The 17,800-nt window shown below is 32.0% G+C and overlaps 1 protein-coding gene and 1 pseudogene across 1 annotated transcript; both read right to left on the bottom strand.

Moving 5' to 3' along the window:
* Nucleotides 1–6,004: 6,004 nt before the first annotated feature.
* LOC141250738 (ATP-dependent DNA helicase PIF1-like) lies at nt 6,005–7,417 on the bottom strand (annotated as a pseudogene).
* Nucleotides 7,418–11,242: 3,825 nt separating this feature from the next.
* On the bottom strand, nt 11,243–16,928 carry LOC141250737 (uncharacterized). Its single transcript, XM_073670070.1, is given in 26 exon segments — nt 11,243–11,293; nt 11,388–11,464; nt 11,627–11,744; nt 11,998–12,080; nt 12,319–12,379; nt 12,462–12,499; nt 12,502–12,523; nt 12,855–12,932; nt 13,057–13,128; nt 13,202–13,264; nt 13,343–13,450; nt 13,530–13,632; nt 13,741–13,745; nt 14,078–14,214; nt 14,340–14,486; nt 14,648–14,840; nt 14,906–14,988; nt 15,068–15,179; nt 15,290–15,303; nt 15,451–15,472; nt 15,563–15,735; nt 15,871–15,909; nt 16,194–16,278; nt 16,374–16,424; nt 16,539–16,653; nt 16,906–16,928. Coding segments are annotated over 26 exon segments (2,073 nt in total).
* Between the last annotated feature and the right edge of the window lie 872 nt (nt 16,929–17,800).

Genomic DNA, 17,800 nt, shown 5'->3' with positions numbered 1-17,800 from the left:
GATTTTGAACGTCTCTCCACATTACTCTCCTCCGACCCATTCAAAAATCCTAATCCCTTCAAAGCCAAGAATCCATCCGAAAAGTATCTTGGCACCGAGTTCATTGTTAGCGACGATCAGGTTTGAACTTTTGTGTTCATTTTAGCTTTTATTTCATGATTTTTGTGTTGATTTTAGTTCATTGTTCCCCTAGAGCAAGTTATAATGCACTTTTCATTTGACTTATTGTTTCCTAGTGTTCCCTCTAAATGACCTTCTGTGTCGATTTAGTTTGTGTCGACATCTTTTTGTGTTGATTGTAGTTGGTTTTTTATCCAAGATCAAGTTATTCTACATATTTTTTGTTATTGTTGATTGATTTCCACAAGAATTTAATTCTAGTTTTGATTGAAGATAATGTTGACTACTTCCTGTGTTGATTTTAGGTCATTGTTAGCTACAATGAACACATAATTGTAGTTTTGTGTTGAATTTGGTTATTGTTCTTTTCTTCTTGTTAATTTTAGTTATTGTTGGTGACAATGAACACAAAGTTGTAGTTTTGTGTTGAATTTAGTTATCGTTGTTAGTCAAGATCAATTTATTCTGCACACTTTAGTTTGTTATTGATTACCAGTTTCTCCAAGAATTGAATTTCAATGTTCATTGAAGTTATTGTTGTCTGTTTTCCGTGTCGATTTTAGGTTATTAAAAGTGACAATGAACACAGAATTGTACTTTTGTGTTTAATTTTTTTATTGTTCTATTGTTTCTTTTGATTTTAGTTACTGTTGATCGAATTCACCTTGAATTGAATTTCTTTGTTGATTTTAGTTATTGTCAACTGATTTTTGTGTTGATTTTAGGTCAGTGTTAGCAACTATTATGTTAGTTCATTGTTACCCTCTATCAATTTATTCTGCACATTTATTTTTCTTCATTGTTGCCTTACGTCCCCTATAAATGAACATTTGTGTTGAGTTTAGTTATTTTTGTTGGGTTTTGTGTTGATTTTATTTTATTTTTAGCCAATATCAAGTTATTTTGCCCATTTTTGGTTATTGTCTAACTATTTCCACAAGAATCGAATTTCAATGTTGATCGAAGTTACTGTTGGCTGCTTTGTGTGTTGATTTTAGGTCATGGTTAGCGACAATAAACACAAAATTAAAATTTTGTGTTGATTTTAGCTATTGTTGACTATTTTTGTGTTGATTTTAGTTTAGTGTTAGCATCAATCTATTTATTTGAATTGTACTTCTCTGTTTATTTAAGTCAATGTTATCTGGTTTCTATGTTTTTTTTAGTTCATTGTTAGCCAACTAAAAGAGAGTAGCTGCCTAAATCTCAATTTAAAAAAAAAGGTTAATTAAGAAGGTTATTTAAATATTGTTATCTGGTTCATGTATTGTTTTTGTGTTGATTTAGGTCAATGATAAATGGCAGTCAGATAAAATAAGGCAATCTTACTAACAAGCTTATTATTTAATTATGGGATTGAATCTTGTGAAATAATGGATGAAGTACAAAACACATAAAAAGGGTTTCATGACAACCAATCACGACAAAAATGAAAATGAGAAAAAAAACTTTTTTAAAAATGGCACCATAATACAACATGACAACAAAAATAGAGTGTCAAAAAACAAAACACAAAATAATATATACGCAAGATGAAACACGCAAAAGTGTAAAAAATTGAAAAAATGGGTCGTGCGTAGCACGAGCGTATACTATAAATTTAGCATAAGTCAAACAATAAATGACAAGATAAATGTTATAAATGACTTAATTTGTTGGGCTTATTTTATTGGACCGTTGTACATGAACTCTAAAATCCATGTTGATATGACAAAATTTAATCATCTAATATATTATAAAGTTAAATATATGACAAAGTTATAATCATAGACTAGGTGCTCTCACCCTCAAATATATACTAGTAGAAAAGTGCGTGTTACGCAGACGGACTGCCCTTAGAGCATCCACAATGGTGATCTTTAGGAGATCTTTTTTTTTAGATAAAAATAAAATGGACGTGTAAGAAGAATTGTAAGAGATATTCACAATAATCTATACAATTAGTTCTTGAAGAAGAACTTTGTGTAAGAGTTTTTTTCATAATTACTCGCTTTTTATGACACATCCTCTTAGTTTATCTAATTTTCTTTTTTTCTAATTTAAAGTTAAGAATTGTTAGAGATCATCATTTTGGATGCTCTTAATATAGTGCCCTTCTATCCACCTTGATCTTCTGTTCTTGTCGGGTTAGAAAATCCCGTCAAATCATTCTACAATTTTATGAACGTTATTATGTAGATTTAATTATGAATGAAAATAAATTTTAAAGAAGACAATCCAATTCAAGATTTACATGTTTCTAAAATCATTTTCACTGGTACTTTGATTTACCCTAGCTTCTTCTACTAGCACGGCTACCGTGTTGTAATTTGTCATCCACACAGTTTTGTCGAAAAATCAAGTCCTCTTCTCCTCTCCTATCTCAGTTTGTTTGTTGCCTGTATCTTGGTGGTTGTCCTCCTAACAATTAGCGCCCACACTCAGCCCCAGTTTTAACTACAGTCTAAGTCTACAACCAAAACACTAACCTAATTACAATCTTATTAGACACTAATAATTTCATCAATTACGTGTTACAAAAAAAACCGATTAAAAAAGGTGAATCCCTTGTGTTGATATATGATGTTCGCACGCTGGCAGTGGTCATGATTAATGCGGCAACAGCTCCAACAACTATAGACCCGCCGACACCAAAAGCAGCGACATTTAAGAATATTTGGGGTTAAATAGATCTGGGAAGGAAATAAATACTGGAAATGGAGAGAAAGAAACGTAGATCTTGGGTTGGATTAAAGATATGCAAATAAGACATGATAGCTCAACTAATCTTCCAAAGTGCCTGGCCAACTTAAGCCCAAAAACTGATGATGTAAAAATCGCACGTGATGCACATGTGAGGGGAACTATTCATTGAGGGATTCTGCCTTTTAGTTCCTCCGTATATAAATAGATGTCTTTAGATAAAATTTAATGCAAATTAATGTAAATTTTTTTGGACCTAAATAACCCTATTAAAGTGACATCGGGAATGTAAAAAGGTAGTGTCTATAGAAATAAAGTATCTTTTAATGTAATAATTGTATAGGGATAAATGTAGTAAAAGTATGAAAAAGTTGGTAAAATGACATGTATTTGTATCAAAAAAAGTAATTGTAAAATGACATGTATTCGTATCAGGAAGGAGTAGTAATTAGTAGTAAGATATATATATTAATATTGTGACTTATTTTAATATCTAATATTATCAAAATCATAGTCTATCTATCAAATATCTATTATCTAATCTAATTATCCAATCTAATCTAATATAAAATAATAAAATATGATAAAACTAATGTAGGAGAAAAGAGTAAGCGCCTCCTTAATTGTCTTTACAAATTTGAATATATCCGTAATAATATTAATTTCGAATAAATAATAATAAAATATAATATTCAAATCACTTAGATCAACTAATGATACAAAGAAAAATATATACTACACAAAACACTTAAATTACACTAGAATTTAAAGTATAGCTCGTGCGAAGTACGGACATAAACCTCTAGTTAAACATAGAATATGCCATAAATAACAAATGACTATATAAATGTTATCAATTATTTACTGTACCCTATTATTTGAACATCCATTTTATTGGACTCAATTTTTATTGGATCGTTGGACATAGAGCACAAAAATTCATGTTAATACAAATTTAATCTTCTACTATATTTTAAATTAAATAAATAATAACTATATTATTATAGACTAGGAGCTCTCACCCTTATAATATGTATCTCAATATTATAATTTTATTTTAATATTTAAAGATTAACTTTATCTTAGTCATAATGTATCTACCTAAAATCTCTTATCTATAATATATTATAAAACTAACATAGAAAATAACAGTAATTGCTTCCTTAATTATCTGTACAAACTGGAATAAATCATACATAATATTCTTTTATCTTATCTACGAGTCTATGCAATAAGTATTGTGGTATCATGGCTTTGATTTTTGGATTCTGTTGAAAAACTTCCGAAAATACTTAATCATTTAGGGGAAGGTTCACTTATAATCTAAGAAAAAGTTTAGTATCTATAGGAAGCTAAAAAACAGATCCAAGTCTGAAATCATAATACTAAAGGAAGAAAAGAAAAAAAAGTTCAATAATTAGGAAAAGTTCAAATCCAAGTCCAAAATCATAATACTAAAGCAAGAACAAAATCAGTAAAACTAACAAAAATCAAAATATTATTGATTAAAACCGTAAAACTAACAAAATCAGTGCTTGACAAAAAAAATCAGTAATCTTATAATCATATTTTCCTGAATCTGTAACAGAAAAACATTTGCCAAATCTAGAAAAAAAAAAAAGTAACTAATCTAATTCCCGGGTCTTCTACGGGGATAATAATTATATTCTATGATAAAATTGTGATATTTGATGTATGTATTAAAAACTAAATCCAAATTCAAATAGAAAATAACATATAAAGTTAATAATATAATAGAAAGAGTACTAATAAATTTAAAAGTTAGGAGGATATTTCTCCAAAAAAATAGAAAAGAATTACGAAAAGTACTAAGGAAGAATCATATCACATATAAAGTTAATAATATAATAGAAAAAAAACTAGGACATTTTTCACAAAAAATAATCAAATATAATAATAACAAAGGTTTTTAAATATTTAATTACTATGTTTTTACTAATAAATTTTATCAATAATCTTTCATACATTGTCACACCAATAAATAGGTATCAAATGGCAGTGTCATCCTTGACTTTAAAAATTAGATATAGATTTTTAATAATATTTTATTAACATATTGTGATGTGGCACCAATAAATAGGTGTCATCATCACCTTTGAAAATTAAATATAGATTTTTATTAATATTTTTTAATATACTGTGATGTGGCACCAATAAATAGGTGCCATCATTGGTCTTATAATTAGATATATATATTAATTGTCTGGTCTTTAGTGGTGAATATGGAAGAAAGAAAATAGCTCTGTGATCCATTACTTTATTAAAATATTTAGAATACCAAGGAGGAATCAAATGACAAATCAAATTATTAACAAAATATAAAATAAATTAAGAGGAGTACTAAGGAAGAATCATATCAGAACTTAAATTATTAAAAAATAAAAATAAAGTAGGAAGATAATTCTCACCTAAAAATAGTAATAATAAATTGTTTTTAGTTATTTGAGTAATGTGCTTTACTAACAATTTTTGTTAACATTTTTTAGTGTATTGTAATGTGGCACCCATAAATAGTTGCCTAATGTTGGTGCCATCCTAAGCTTTAGAAATTAGATATAGATATTGATGTTAATATAAACATTAATATCGGAATTATTAACACTTTAGTATGGGTCATACTAATTAATTCTAACAAATAAATAAAATACATATATTATTAATTTAAGTAAAATTTAGCTTATCAAGATAATTAATTAGATACAAAATTAATTTTTTTTTATTTTTCAATAAACCAAATCAAACAAATAATGATTCTATGGTCCTATATTTATGGTGAAAATTAGTTATTCTAAGTGATTTTTAAATTGTGTTTTAAATATATTGTTGATGTGATACTAAATAATAGGTGTTAATGATTTTTTAAATACATTGTTGATGTGGACCAACGGATGGTTGACAAATGATGGAGCAAACCTCGACTTTAGTAATTAGACTAGTTTAAGACCCGTTCCATGCACGAGAGTTTAAATTTAAAACATAGTTATTATCGTTACATAAATCTAAACTGGAGTTTAAATTTAAAACATAGTTATCGTCGTTACATAAATCTAAACGATATTAATTCTATAAGATATAAAACAAATTTATAAAAAGTGACACAAGAACGCGAGATTTGTTGACCAGTTCACCGTAAACGGCTACGTTTGGGGGATTCCAATCCAGGATCTCTAGTATAATTATATTAGTTCAAGTTTTGAAAAACCTCTTTGTATACAACATTCAATATTGTAGTTTGAGGTTGACCGTTTTTGTCACATATAAGAACTTTCAAACCCTCTTTGCTCGTAACTCATGATAAGGCAACATAAAATTGTCCATGTGAAAAAACAGGCTGAGGTAGGAACAAACCGACTCGATACAATGATTGACCTTGACTTTTATTTATGGTCATAGCAAAACACACGATCAACGGAAATTGTCTTCTCTGAAACCTGAAGGGAAATCGAGTATCGGACGGTGCAAGTATAGTGCGAGGAATGTACACTCGATGACCTACTTTACTTCCTGAGATTATGTCAGCATGGATAACGTGTGTTCCAAGTCGAGTAATTATCAGTCTCGTACCATTACATAGGCCCGAGGACTGATCAATATTTCTGAGAAGCATCACAGGAACACCTATCTTCAGTTTCAAGACATGATTAGGAACCCAGATAATCGTATATTGTTGAGATACTCACTTGAATACATTGTAGCATCACTATCATAGTTATCATCAGACCTGCAAATACTGTCTGTGCTAAGATAGATTCTTTTTTCTCCTAGTAGTTGAGACAACATGTAATCATTGACCATCTCGACAATCTCATGTGTTGGGGCAAGAATTGCCATTTCTTGGAAGTAATCAGCTAGATATTGAATGTCAATGAGAGAGGGATACAAAGCTGCAACAATTGATGGAATTGGTTCACTCACTTCGGTTATAAGTACTCCTGGAGGAAATTCTATGATTACCTCACCATCATTTTGACCACCTTCAACTCCATCACCAACTGTTAAGATCCATTCTGAAAATTCTTTTGATTCATAAATTTGTGATTCCGTGCAGCCACGTTCTACTCGCATATTCCTTGTCAGTTTTAGAACTTTGCAATGATTCCAGAGAGATGAAGAACTAATCGTTGCTAAAACAATATCTTGCCTACTTCCTCCAGCTATAACAGGTAAAATTTGTCTGAAATCTCCACCAAATACCACAACTTTACCACCAAACGGTAACTGCGAGCTATTCTGATTTGATGAACGCACTATGTCTCTTAATGTTATCAAGTGCTTCGAAAGCAAACCTGTTTGTCATTGGAGCTTCATCCCATATTATAAGCGAGGCCCTAGATATCAATTCAGTAAGATGTGTATATAGTTTTATATGACATGTTGAATCCTCATGTATATCTACTGGTATCTTAAATATGGAATGTGCAGTCCTACCACTAGGAATTAAAAGTGCGGCAATTCCACTTGAAGCAACATTAATCACAACTTCACCTTTTGAACGCAGGGCAGCTGAAAGAGATCTTCATATAAATGTTTTTCCAGTTCCACCATATCCGTACAAAAAGAACACACCTCCTTCTTTTGCATGCACCGCATCCATGATCTGAGAATACACAGAATTTTGCTCCTCTATAAATCTAAAAAGCATAGATTGATGTTCGTCAACTAACGTTCTTTTATTATAGAGGATCTCATCATGAATCAATATATTGAAGCCATCTGATATCAAACTCTGATCCGGAATAAAGCCCATAATGCAGTCCACGTTTGCCTCCGATCGTGCTCTTACTAATAAAGCCTTCGAATGTGTTTTGCATTTCCAGTACTACCGTGAAACCCTAACGCCGGTACTCACTCACTCCTCACTACACACTCCTCTCTATCTGATTTCTTCCTCCTCTGTTTAGAAATCGAAAGCTCACCGTCCAACACCTCAAGTGCGGTCAAGATCGGAGGCAAACCCTTGAAATCTGACCTCGATTTCCAGTGAACCACAGTTGTGAGAGTGTCTCTGAATCCGAAGAGGTAGGTGGGTGGGGCTGAATCATTAGCCGCCGAGGAGGTCGCGAAGAAAACGACGTGGTTGAGAAATTGACGGTGAGGGGAAGGGCGAGAGAAGGTGGAGGTCTGGGTGTGGAGACAAATGGTTTGAGAAACGATCGACAAAGGGAGGATCGATGGTGGAGGGTCTGGGTGTGGAAAATGATGGTTTGAGAACATCGGTACTCATCACTCCTCACTACACAGCTGGTTTGTGTTTTTCTTGTATTTGATTTGATTGCAATAAATTCTGCAAATATCACTGTCTCTAATTGGCTTATAATTCTTAAAATTTCTCTTGGCTTTCAGAAACTATCAAAATAACATAATTGATTCATATCTTATTCATTGGATTGAACTCTAAAATTCAATTGTTTAATAGATAAATTTTACAAAGAGAAGGTGGAGGGTCTGGATATGGAGACAAATGGTTTGGGAGATGATCGACAAAGGGAGGATCGAAGGTGAAGGGTCTGTAGATATCAAATCGTTTACAGGTTTGTGTTTTTCCTGTCTTTGGTTTGATTTTCATAAATCTTGCAAATATTATGTCAGGGATATATAAATTCTGAGTGTTTTTGGGTTTGAATTTTAGTTTCATCTATGATTTGTTATTTGGTAGTGTTGTATCTTCACAAATTTCTCTTAGATTTTATCTTTGAACTCTAACTGGCTTACACTTTTTCAAATATTGACATATGCATTGTCGCTAGTATGTAGGAAAGGTATAAAACCAAACATAGATGTTCATTATCAGATTTCAGATTGTTTATTTGTGAAGATATAAATCCTATTTGCTTGCACTGTTTAATTGATAATCTAAGCTTTTCAGTTTGCTCTTGTTTAAATACTCAATTAATAACTTAGTTAAGTCACTTAGTTTTTATTAATAAAAAATAAGTGTTAAAATAATGAATTCAAAATACTAAGTGTTTAATAACTGAATTTAAAAACTAAGTGTTTAAAAACTGAATTTAAATAACTAAGTGTTTAAATAATGAATATAATCTTACCTCTTATAACTGAATTTAAAAACTAAGTGTTCAAATGTCACTGTCTCTAATTGGCTTATAATTCTTAAATTTTCTCTTAGATTTCAGAAACTATCCAATAACATAATTTCTTCATATCTTATTCATTGGATTCAACTCTAAAATTCACTTGTTTAATAGATAAATTATACAAAGAGAAGGTGGAGGGTTTGGATGTGGAGACAGATGGTTTGGGAGACGATCGACAAAGGGAGGATTGAAGGTGAAGGGTCTGTAGATATCAAATCATTTACAGGTTTGTGTTTTTCATATATGTGGTTTGATTTTCATAAATTCTGCAAATATTTTGCCACGGATATATAAATTCGAGTGTGTTTGGGTTAGAATTTCAATTTATAGAATGATTTGTTTTTTGGTAGTATTGTATCATCACAAATGTCTCTTAGCTTTTATGCTTTGAACTCTAATTGGCTTATACTTCTTCAAATATTGACATATGCATTGTCGCTAGTATGTAGGATATGTATAAAACCAAATATAGTTGTTCATTATCAGATTTCAGATTGTTTATTTATGAAGATATGAATCATATTTGCTTGCATTGTTTAATTGATAATCTAAGTTTTTTAGTTTGGTCTTGTTTACATACTCAATCAATAACTTAGTTTAATCACTTAGTTTTCATTAATCAAAACTAAGTGTTAAAATACTGAATTCAAAATACTAAGTATTTAATAAATGAATTTAAAAACTAAGTGTTCAAAACCTGAATTAAAATAGGTATCAAATGGCGGTGTCATCATTGGCTTTAAAAATTAGATATAGATTTTTAATAATATTTTATTAACATATGGTGATGTGTCATCAATAAATAAGTGTCATCATCACCTTTGAAAATTAGATATATATTTTTATTAATATTTTTTATATACTGTGACGTGGCACCCATAAATAGGTGTCATCATTGGTCTTATAATTAGATATATATATTAATTGTCTGGTCTTTAGTGGTGAATATGGAAGAAAAAAATAGCTTTATGATCCATTAACTTTATTAAAAATATTTAGAATACCAAGGAAGAATCAAATGACAAATTAAATTATTAACAAAATATAAAATAAATTAGGAGGAATACTAAGGAAAAATCAGATCAGAAATCAAATTATTAAAAAATAAAAATAAAGTAGGAAGATATTTCTCACCTAAAAATAGTAATAATAAATTGTTTTTAGTTATTTATGTAATGTGCTTTACTAACAACTTTGTTAACATTTTTTAGTGCATTGTAATGTGGCACCCATAAATAGTTGACGAATGGCGGTGCCATCCTAAGCTTTAGAAATTAGATATAGATATTGATGTCGATATAAAAATTGATATTGGAATTATTAACACTTTAGTATGAGTCATATTAATTAATTCTAACAAATAAATAAAATACATAGATTATTAATTTAAGTAAAATTTAGCTTATCAAGATAATTAATTAGATACAAAATTAATTTTTTAATTTTTTTATAAACCAAATCAAACAAATAATGATTCAGTGGCCTATATTTATGGTTAAAATTATTTATTCTAAGTGATTTTTTAAATTGTGTTTTAAATATATTGTTGATGTAACACTAAATAATAGGTATTAATAATTTTTTTAAATACATTATTGATGTAAATCAACGAATGGTTGACATAGGATGGAGCAAACCTCGACTTTAATATTTCGATATAGATTAATTACAAAAACAAACCGATAGAAGCATTAAATGAATCTGTAACGAAAAACATTGCCAAATCCAATTCCGAAGCATCACAATTCAACCATGTGATACCAAATCAACAAAACCACACTAACTAGCTACTCAGCACACTACTAGAAAAACGGCTTTTTAGCCCGGGCGTATAAGGACAAAGAGCCCGGATATAGCCAAAAACCGTCCGGGCTCCAGGTCTATGGGATAAAAGGTTAAGAGCCCGGAGCCCCTTTCACACACGCCCGGGCTCTATAGTTAATATAGTGCACGGATAAGAGAGGCTTTTAAGCCCAGTCATCTTTTATTCAATATCCGGGCTGTATACTCAGATCCAAAAAAACAGATTTTCTCCCAATATACTAATTCACTTACCTGTATACATCAAAATTAATAATCTAAAATTTTAACACTTTATAGCACACATCAATAATCTAAAAATTCAACACTTTACAGCACACAAAAGTAAGAGGATCTGAAATTTATAATAATAATCCAAATATCATACATCAACATTTTAAGATCTAACAAACAATATAATTGTTAACTTATAGTCCTAACTGATTGATTGTCTTCCTGTAAATGAACTTCAACATTGTTCCATAGTTCCAAATTTATCAGAACTGTCAACGCCGAATTGATTGTCATTGAGAACGTTGTATCAATGGGATATTTTCTCTTTCCTTAATTCGCTCCTGATAAAAGATATATAAGAAACATTAACTTATGTGTTATGTCTTACATATTGATTTTCAACTGATTAAAATACTCACATGCTTGAAATCTTACCTCTAAGCACTCAGCAACATTGACTATCAAATCTTCTTCCTCAAACATCACCTCATCTGGGTCACATGCAATTTTTTCTACAGATAATAATGCAAAATACTAGTTGTAATCACCTCAAAATGCAGAAAAGCAATCTAAAAGTTTTTCATCAAAATTCTTGTATTTATAGGTACAAGAATATATGCACATCACTCCAATAAAGTGTGCATAAGACAATTTTAAACCTGGAAGTATGATACTTACACGTGTTTCAACAAGATTGTATTGCACACACGAATGGAAAGCCATTTTATCATCCTTGTTGACAAAGTTTTGTAAGGAAATGTCCAAATCATTGACTGGGAGAATCTCCATTTTCTACAAAAGTTAATACAATGATTACAGAATCAGAACTTAAAACAGGAATTCTGAGATTTCACTATAAATGCAATGGCACAAAAAGTTAAGGATGAATAGTTCAAGCATCAGTTTTTCACTTCTAAGCATGAGATTCATAATTGAGATTGTCACAGTATTACTACATAACATAGAACTGCTTTCATGCATAGTCTAACAAGAAGAATATATGAAAAACACCAAGAAATGACCATTAAATTAAATGCAGAAATACCAGATTACTCTCAGCTACTAATGCCTCGATATTCTGTTGATTAAGTTCTTCTGGCCAGAGCTTCTCTGATTCATCAATTTTTCCTGCAGGCAAAATGCTAAATAATTTAATACAATTTTTTCACAAGTCACCCACTTGTGAAAATAAAGTAGACTAATAAGAAGGATTATTTTTACATTTGTTCAATTTACTCTTCTTTTTTAAGCAAAGTGGGTATTTCTATTATTTGATTCACCAAACAGAATTATATTTTTAACAAATTCATTTTGTACCAAACAACAAAAGAGTAAATACGAGTTAGGTGTTATCTTATCCATTTACCTTCAGATCCACCCTTCTTTGGAGCCTTGGTGAATATCAGAATGACTTGGGGATTTTCAACCTACACAATCTAAGAACCATCATGCATAACTGTAAAATTGAGGATGTAAAAATTTAGCTGGAGTATGGAATGATCATAATACCTTACACATATACTTCTGCCCAAATTGCGGAGGGTTTTTGTCATAAACCCTGAGTAATCTACCTGTTCATTTCAAAAATGTGAGAATTAGCAAATCAAGAGTCCAAATGACAGCAACATGACTAAAGAGGGGGTAGTAGAATTCATAGCAGAATACTAATACTTCAAATTAAAAATACATTATGCAAGACTAACAGCTACCAAACATATAAACTGTAAGTCTTTCACATCCCAATACTTCCCCAGGAAGTAGAGAAGGAAAGTCAGAAAATGAATATATCAAGATATATACAGAAATTGCAGATATGTTTGGGAAAACAATATTACCCTTATGAGAGTTCTTTAAGGACACAAACCATTTCCAAATCCTACCACACATAAGCAAAACACAAACCTTAAGTCGAACCAATGTCAACTTCAACTCTTCACGGTTGGCAGCCTTTTTGCTAGATTTTTCAATAAGACTTGCTACCTAAGGAAAAAGTGTTATAAGCTATATTATTAAATGCAGTAGCTGACAATCACCAAGATTATTTTACCTAAGTAATAGATTACCAAGTTCTATAGGCAAACCGAGATAAGTAAAAGGAACTTACAGCTCTATCCAAGTGCTCAATAATGGAATTCTGATCATTAGGATCAATATCACTCTCGTCCTTCAGCACAAACTAGAAAATGAACTTAGTTAGTACTGGAGTTTGATTCCTCAAGAAAGTAAATGAAAATACATTGTGCATTTACCTCTGCATATTCAAACGGCGTCACTGATTTCAAAGGTACCTTGGTTGGGCGATACTGGTTTCCCTATATATTATAAATAGAATAATTAATAACAAAAAATGGTTTCAGTATAAAAAAAATCAAGGGAGTTTTTTAAAAAACCTTGATTTCCAACAAAAGAACATGCTTTGCTTTTGACTCTCCCTCAATAAGAGAAGTGGCAACAGATGAACCAGGTTGAGTGATGTGAAAGCCCATTCCAGTAGCTTCCTGAAATTTTTTACTCGCCATTAGTAAAGGTGAAAGACACATTGGAATTATTATAAAGAACACAAGCATAAATTTGCACCTGGGGGTCAACTATGCATTCATGTTCATGCCCCCAAACAACAAAATCCAGAAAACGGGGTAAAAAGTGCTCGCTTATTGCATTTTTGGGATTTGATTTTACCCTGGATCACAGGTACACAGAAATTATAAGTTATTAAAACACACATCACTATTTTTCTACATTTATCAAAGAAAGATGAAAGAACAAATAAGAAACATGAAAGAAGCACCTATTCTGATGAAGAACCAAAATATTAAATCAATCTAAAAGTTCTTGCTCCTCTTGAGCCTCAGGCTGCATCCACTGAACAACATGTCGTACATAAGTTTGTGAAAGGGTGAAAAACATACATTTTGATAATTAGGAGCAAGATAATTTGAACAAAAACAAGCTAGGATAACTGCTCAGGCACAATGATTTTTAATTGGTAGACGAATACATCCCAGCAGAGATCAAAATTTTGAAGTCAGAAAACCATAAGAAGAAAAGAATTAACCAACAAAGAATTGATACAATTACAAACGATAAAAAATACTACAATTAGTGGATTCTAATACAGTTCATACCACCCCAGCAGGATCATCATGGTTTCCATGAATAGTGAAAACATGCAAGCCAACATTGAAGTGGGGGTCCTCATAATTCACATGCCCAAATTTGTTTAAGGACGTAATGTTGAATGTACTTAGGATTAAAAAGTAAGCTGGTAAGAGAATTACCCAAAATTCCATTTACTTTAAGCAATTCACTAACTAGTGGATTTTGAAACCTGGTATTTCATTTGTTTGAACAGGCAAAGCAGGATCAAGGGTCACTAAAAAAGCTAACCCGATAAGTACACTAGGCCAGAATCTCCAAGCATGAAAATCTTTATGCAACTATAGTCTATAGGAGTGTCACTATACATTACAAAATTGTGCAAAGAAGCACCATTTTGTAACAGTTTTTGAACTGAAGATAACCCTAGTACATATCCTATGAAAGGAACACATTATAATATAGACAGTTCATAGACCGGAATCATATAATCATACTTTAAAGCTGAGGCAAATATTCATATAGTGAATTAGAAGATTTTAGTATATGCATAGATTCAAGGACAGCTTACATGTTTGCAAAGTTCAGAGTCTGGTCACTAACGACTTGAAATTGCACTGGGTGATAATTAAGGCAATAGCGCCTAAGGATCTCTATGGTCTTTACTAATGTGGTCCTTGAGGGTTTATTCTCATGGAAAAGATACCACCAAGATGTATGAAGTCCACCTGCACATATTAAGAAGTTCAGGCCAGTCTCAGTAGTAGCTAAATGCAGAAGAATGCCAATATTCTACTCAAGTGAGAAAATATGTTAGCAATCTATTACTAGAGGGTGAAAAGAGAGGGCCATCAAACCTTTTTTGGGTAGCAATGTTCACAATTTAACATTCTATGTTCATGATTTGGGTAGCAATGTTCAGTTACAAGTTTTTCGCAGTCTAAGGTTTAGTTTCAGAGGAAACTTCATCCATATTACTATTCTTTTCTTATTTGTGATGTAATTTTAATTTCATTTACATAATTGTTTAACAGATGTCCTTAGTTTATTGATTGCTATATATTGTACCGCATTTGTTGCTATCGTAGATCCGAACTGCTTTAGTAAGGGCAATTGGGGAATATTATTTCTCTTTAATTAGTGGGAAAACTCTACAAAGACAACTATTTACTCAGTAAATTATAAGCAGATCAAGATTTCAGACTTCAACATAAGCAAACAATACCATGCATGCCACTTACATGTGCAACTTCTCCTAGTTCATTAAGCAATTATAGGATATAATTCAACGTTGGTCAGTATTAAGAAATTTTTCAGGAAACAAAAACTTCCTTTGAATAATAATCAACATTCAACTCCAAGTGGGCAAGCAAGAGGATCTATTTCAACACTACAATTTTACCATCAATGACCTTTTTATCCATCTTAAGAAAAAAGGTCCCTTTTATAGATGATTGGATGAAAAACAGTCAAGGCAGTCAAAGAGAAAAATATAAGTGGACAGAGAAGCTTACCCCATCTGAAGCAAGAACAATGAATTGGTCTTTCTCTGTGAGTGTCCTATGTGCAAATTCAGGTACAGATATAACCCCATATTCTTTCAAACAAAAATCTCCAAAAGCTCGAGCCATTGCTAACCCCGGAGCATCATCAAACGACAACCAAACTCTATGAACTTCAGGTTCATCTTGCAAAGCAAAACCCTACCTTTGCACCTCTTTATTCTTTCAGCTTCCCCTACAAGAAATTACACCAAACAAAAATTATTAGGTACCTCAAATTAAATAAGTGGTGGTACCCATTTTGCCAGCAGATTACATACTTGGCAAATCTGGCTTCAGATCAACTGTCAATTGGATTGCTATTAATTGGATTAGCAAGCTCTTATTAGAGGTCGAATTGAGAGGGCCATCAAACCTTTTTTCTCTCTTCTAGTGAGCAGATTTCCTCAAAAGCTTGAAAAGGATCATGGCGTCGAATTTCATCCTTTTCCATATACCTGAGATGGCAATCTGTAGCCACTAGCACTCATACAATATTGCTGAAATCATCCCTGAGCGAGAGGAACGAAATGGGATGACCAATTGTAAAATCCGCAAACACAAGTTGGAGATACATAAAGGTAAGTTACAACCGGAAACTTACTGTGTTTCGTCTCCCGGACCATGTTAATGACGGAGTTCTTGATGAAGTAAAATTGTAGCAAAGGAGCAGATAACTGCTTCGAACTCTGAAATTCGAAGGCAGATAAAGCACGATTAAGAAGAAAACACACAATATAATCGATCAAAGTCACCATACCTATAAGTTCCCTAAACAACTAACTTTTTTACCTGTTTGATCGAAAACCTTCAACAGATCCATATCCTTGCAGATCTGGAAAATTCAGCAACTTCGAGCACAGAAAACCTAATTGGGAGGAAGCGTAGTTACAGGAGGATGGCGAATTAGGTCGTTGAGGGACTGCTTGTGGATGGAGAATTAGGTCACGGAGGGACTGCTGGTGGACGGAGAATCAGGTTTCCGGGGAGAACAAACCTCAAAAGCCGTCGGTGATGAGAATGGGTGTTGAATATAAAGGAGGAAGACGAAGGAAGAAAAGGCGCTAAGCGAGAAAAAAAATTGCGCCCATTTTTGGGTTTTATAAAAATTTTTTAGAAACATATTCAAACAGGGGCTGTTTGGCGGGGGATTTTAGGAAGACTTAAGAGCCCGGATATATTAAAAAATAACACGCCCGGGCTGGTAAGTTGATTAGAAAAAGGTGGTACCTATGTTTTTAGCCCGGATGTCAACAAACATATCCGGGTAGATAGGATGCACCTATAAAACAGCCTTATTCGATTGTGTCTATTACAACAATTCATCCCCGATAATCATAGTCCGGGCTAATAAGTCACGGGCTAAAATGCATTTTGTGTAGTAGTGAGTGTCCCTTCATTCCGTTTTGGTTGACCATCATATCTCACTGTTTCTGTTGATATGAAATCTGGTTTATATAGGTACATTCATTTTGAAGAAGGCCATACTCATGAGTTTGTTTTAGGTAAAGACAAGCAATTTATGAGTTCAAGTAGGAAGTTGAACAGTTGGCACAAGAAGTTCGTAATGGATTGTCAGAAAGCTAGTATAGGGCCAGTTAGGTGTCATCGTATATTCAAGGAGATTGTCGGAAGTTACGATCAAGTGGGCGCATCAGTTGTTGACTATAAAAATTATCGTCGTGATATGCTGGCTTACATTGCTGGTTCCGATGCTCAGATGACGATTAACAAGTTTTTGAAAAAAAGGAATTTTGTCCAGCTTTTTTCTTTGATTATGATGTGGATTCCGATGATCGTTTGACACGTTTATTATGGGCTGACCCTATTTGTCGGAAGAATTATTCAATCTCTGGCGATGTTGTCTCATTTGACGCTACCTACCGTACCAACAGGTTTTTTCATTCTCTCGTGTTTATCCATCTGTTTTATATTCAATATGTTTTTTTGTCTTTTAGTGGAATGAACTTTTGTGTCGAATTTTATTAACCCTCAGCTCTTATTGCTTGAACCACATATGATCTGTTATGAACCTTCTTTTGTTAGTTGTTAACTTCTTTTTATTAATTGAATGAACCCTGATTCAAGCACTTAATGAACCTTCTATTTTTGCCAACTCGATGAACCGACCACATGTGTCATATCTAGCTGTTTTATATCTGCTTTTTTGTCTTTTAGTTGAATGAACCTTTGTGTCGAATTTTATGAACC

The sequence above is a fragment of the Phyllobates terribilis genome, unplaced genomic scaffold (assembly GCF_046119375.1).
Source record: "Phyllobates terribilis strain yellow unplaced genomic scaffold, ASM4611937v1 Scaffold_6070__1_contigs__length_47016, whole genome shotgun sequence".
NCBI classification, from domain to species: domain Eukaryota; kingdom Metazoa; phylum Chordata; class Amphibia; order Anura; family Dendrobatidae; genus Phyllobates; species Phyllobates terribilis.
This window is presented reverse-complemented; position numbering and strand designations above follow the sequence as displayed.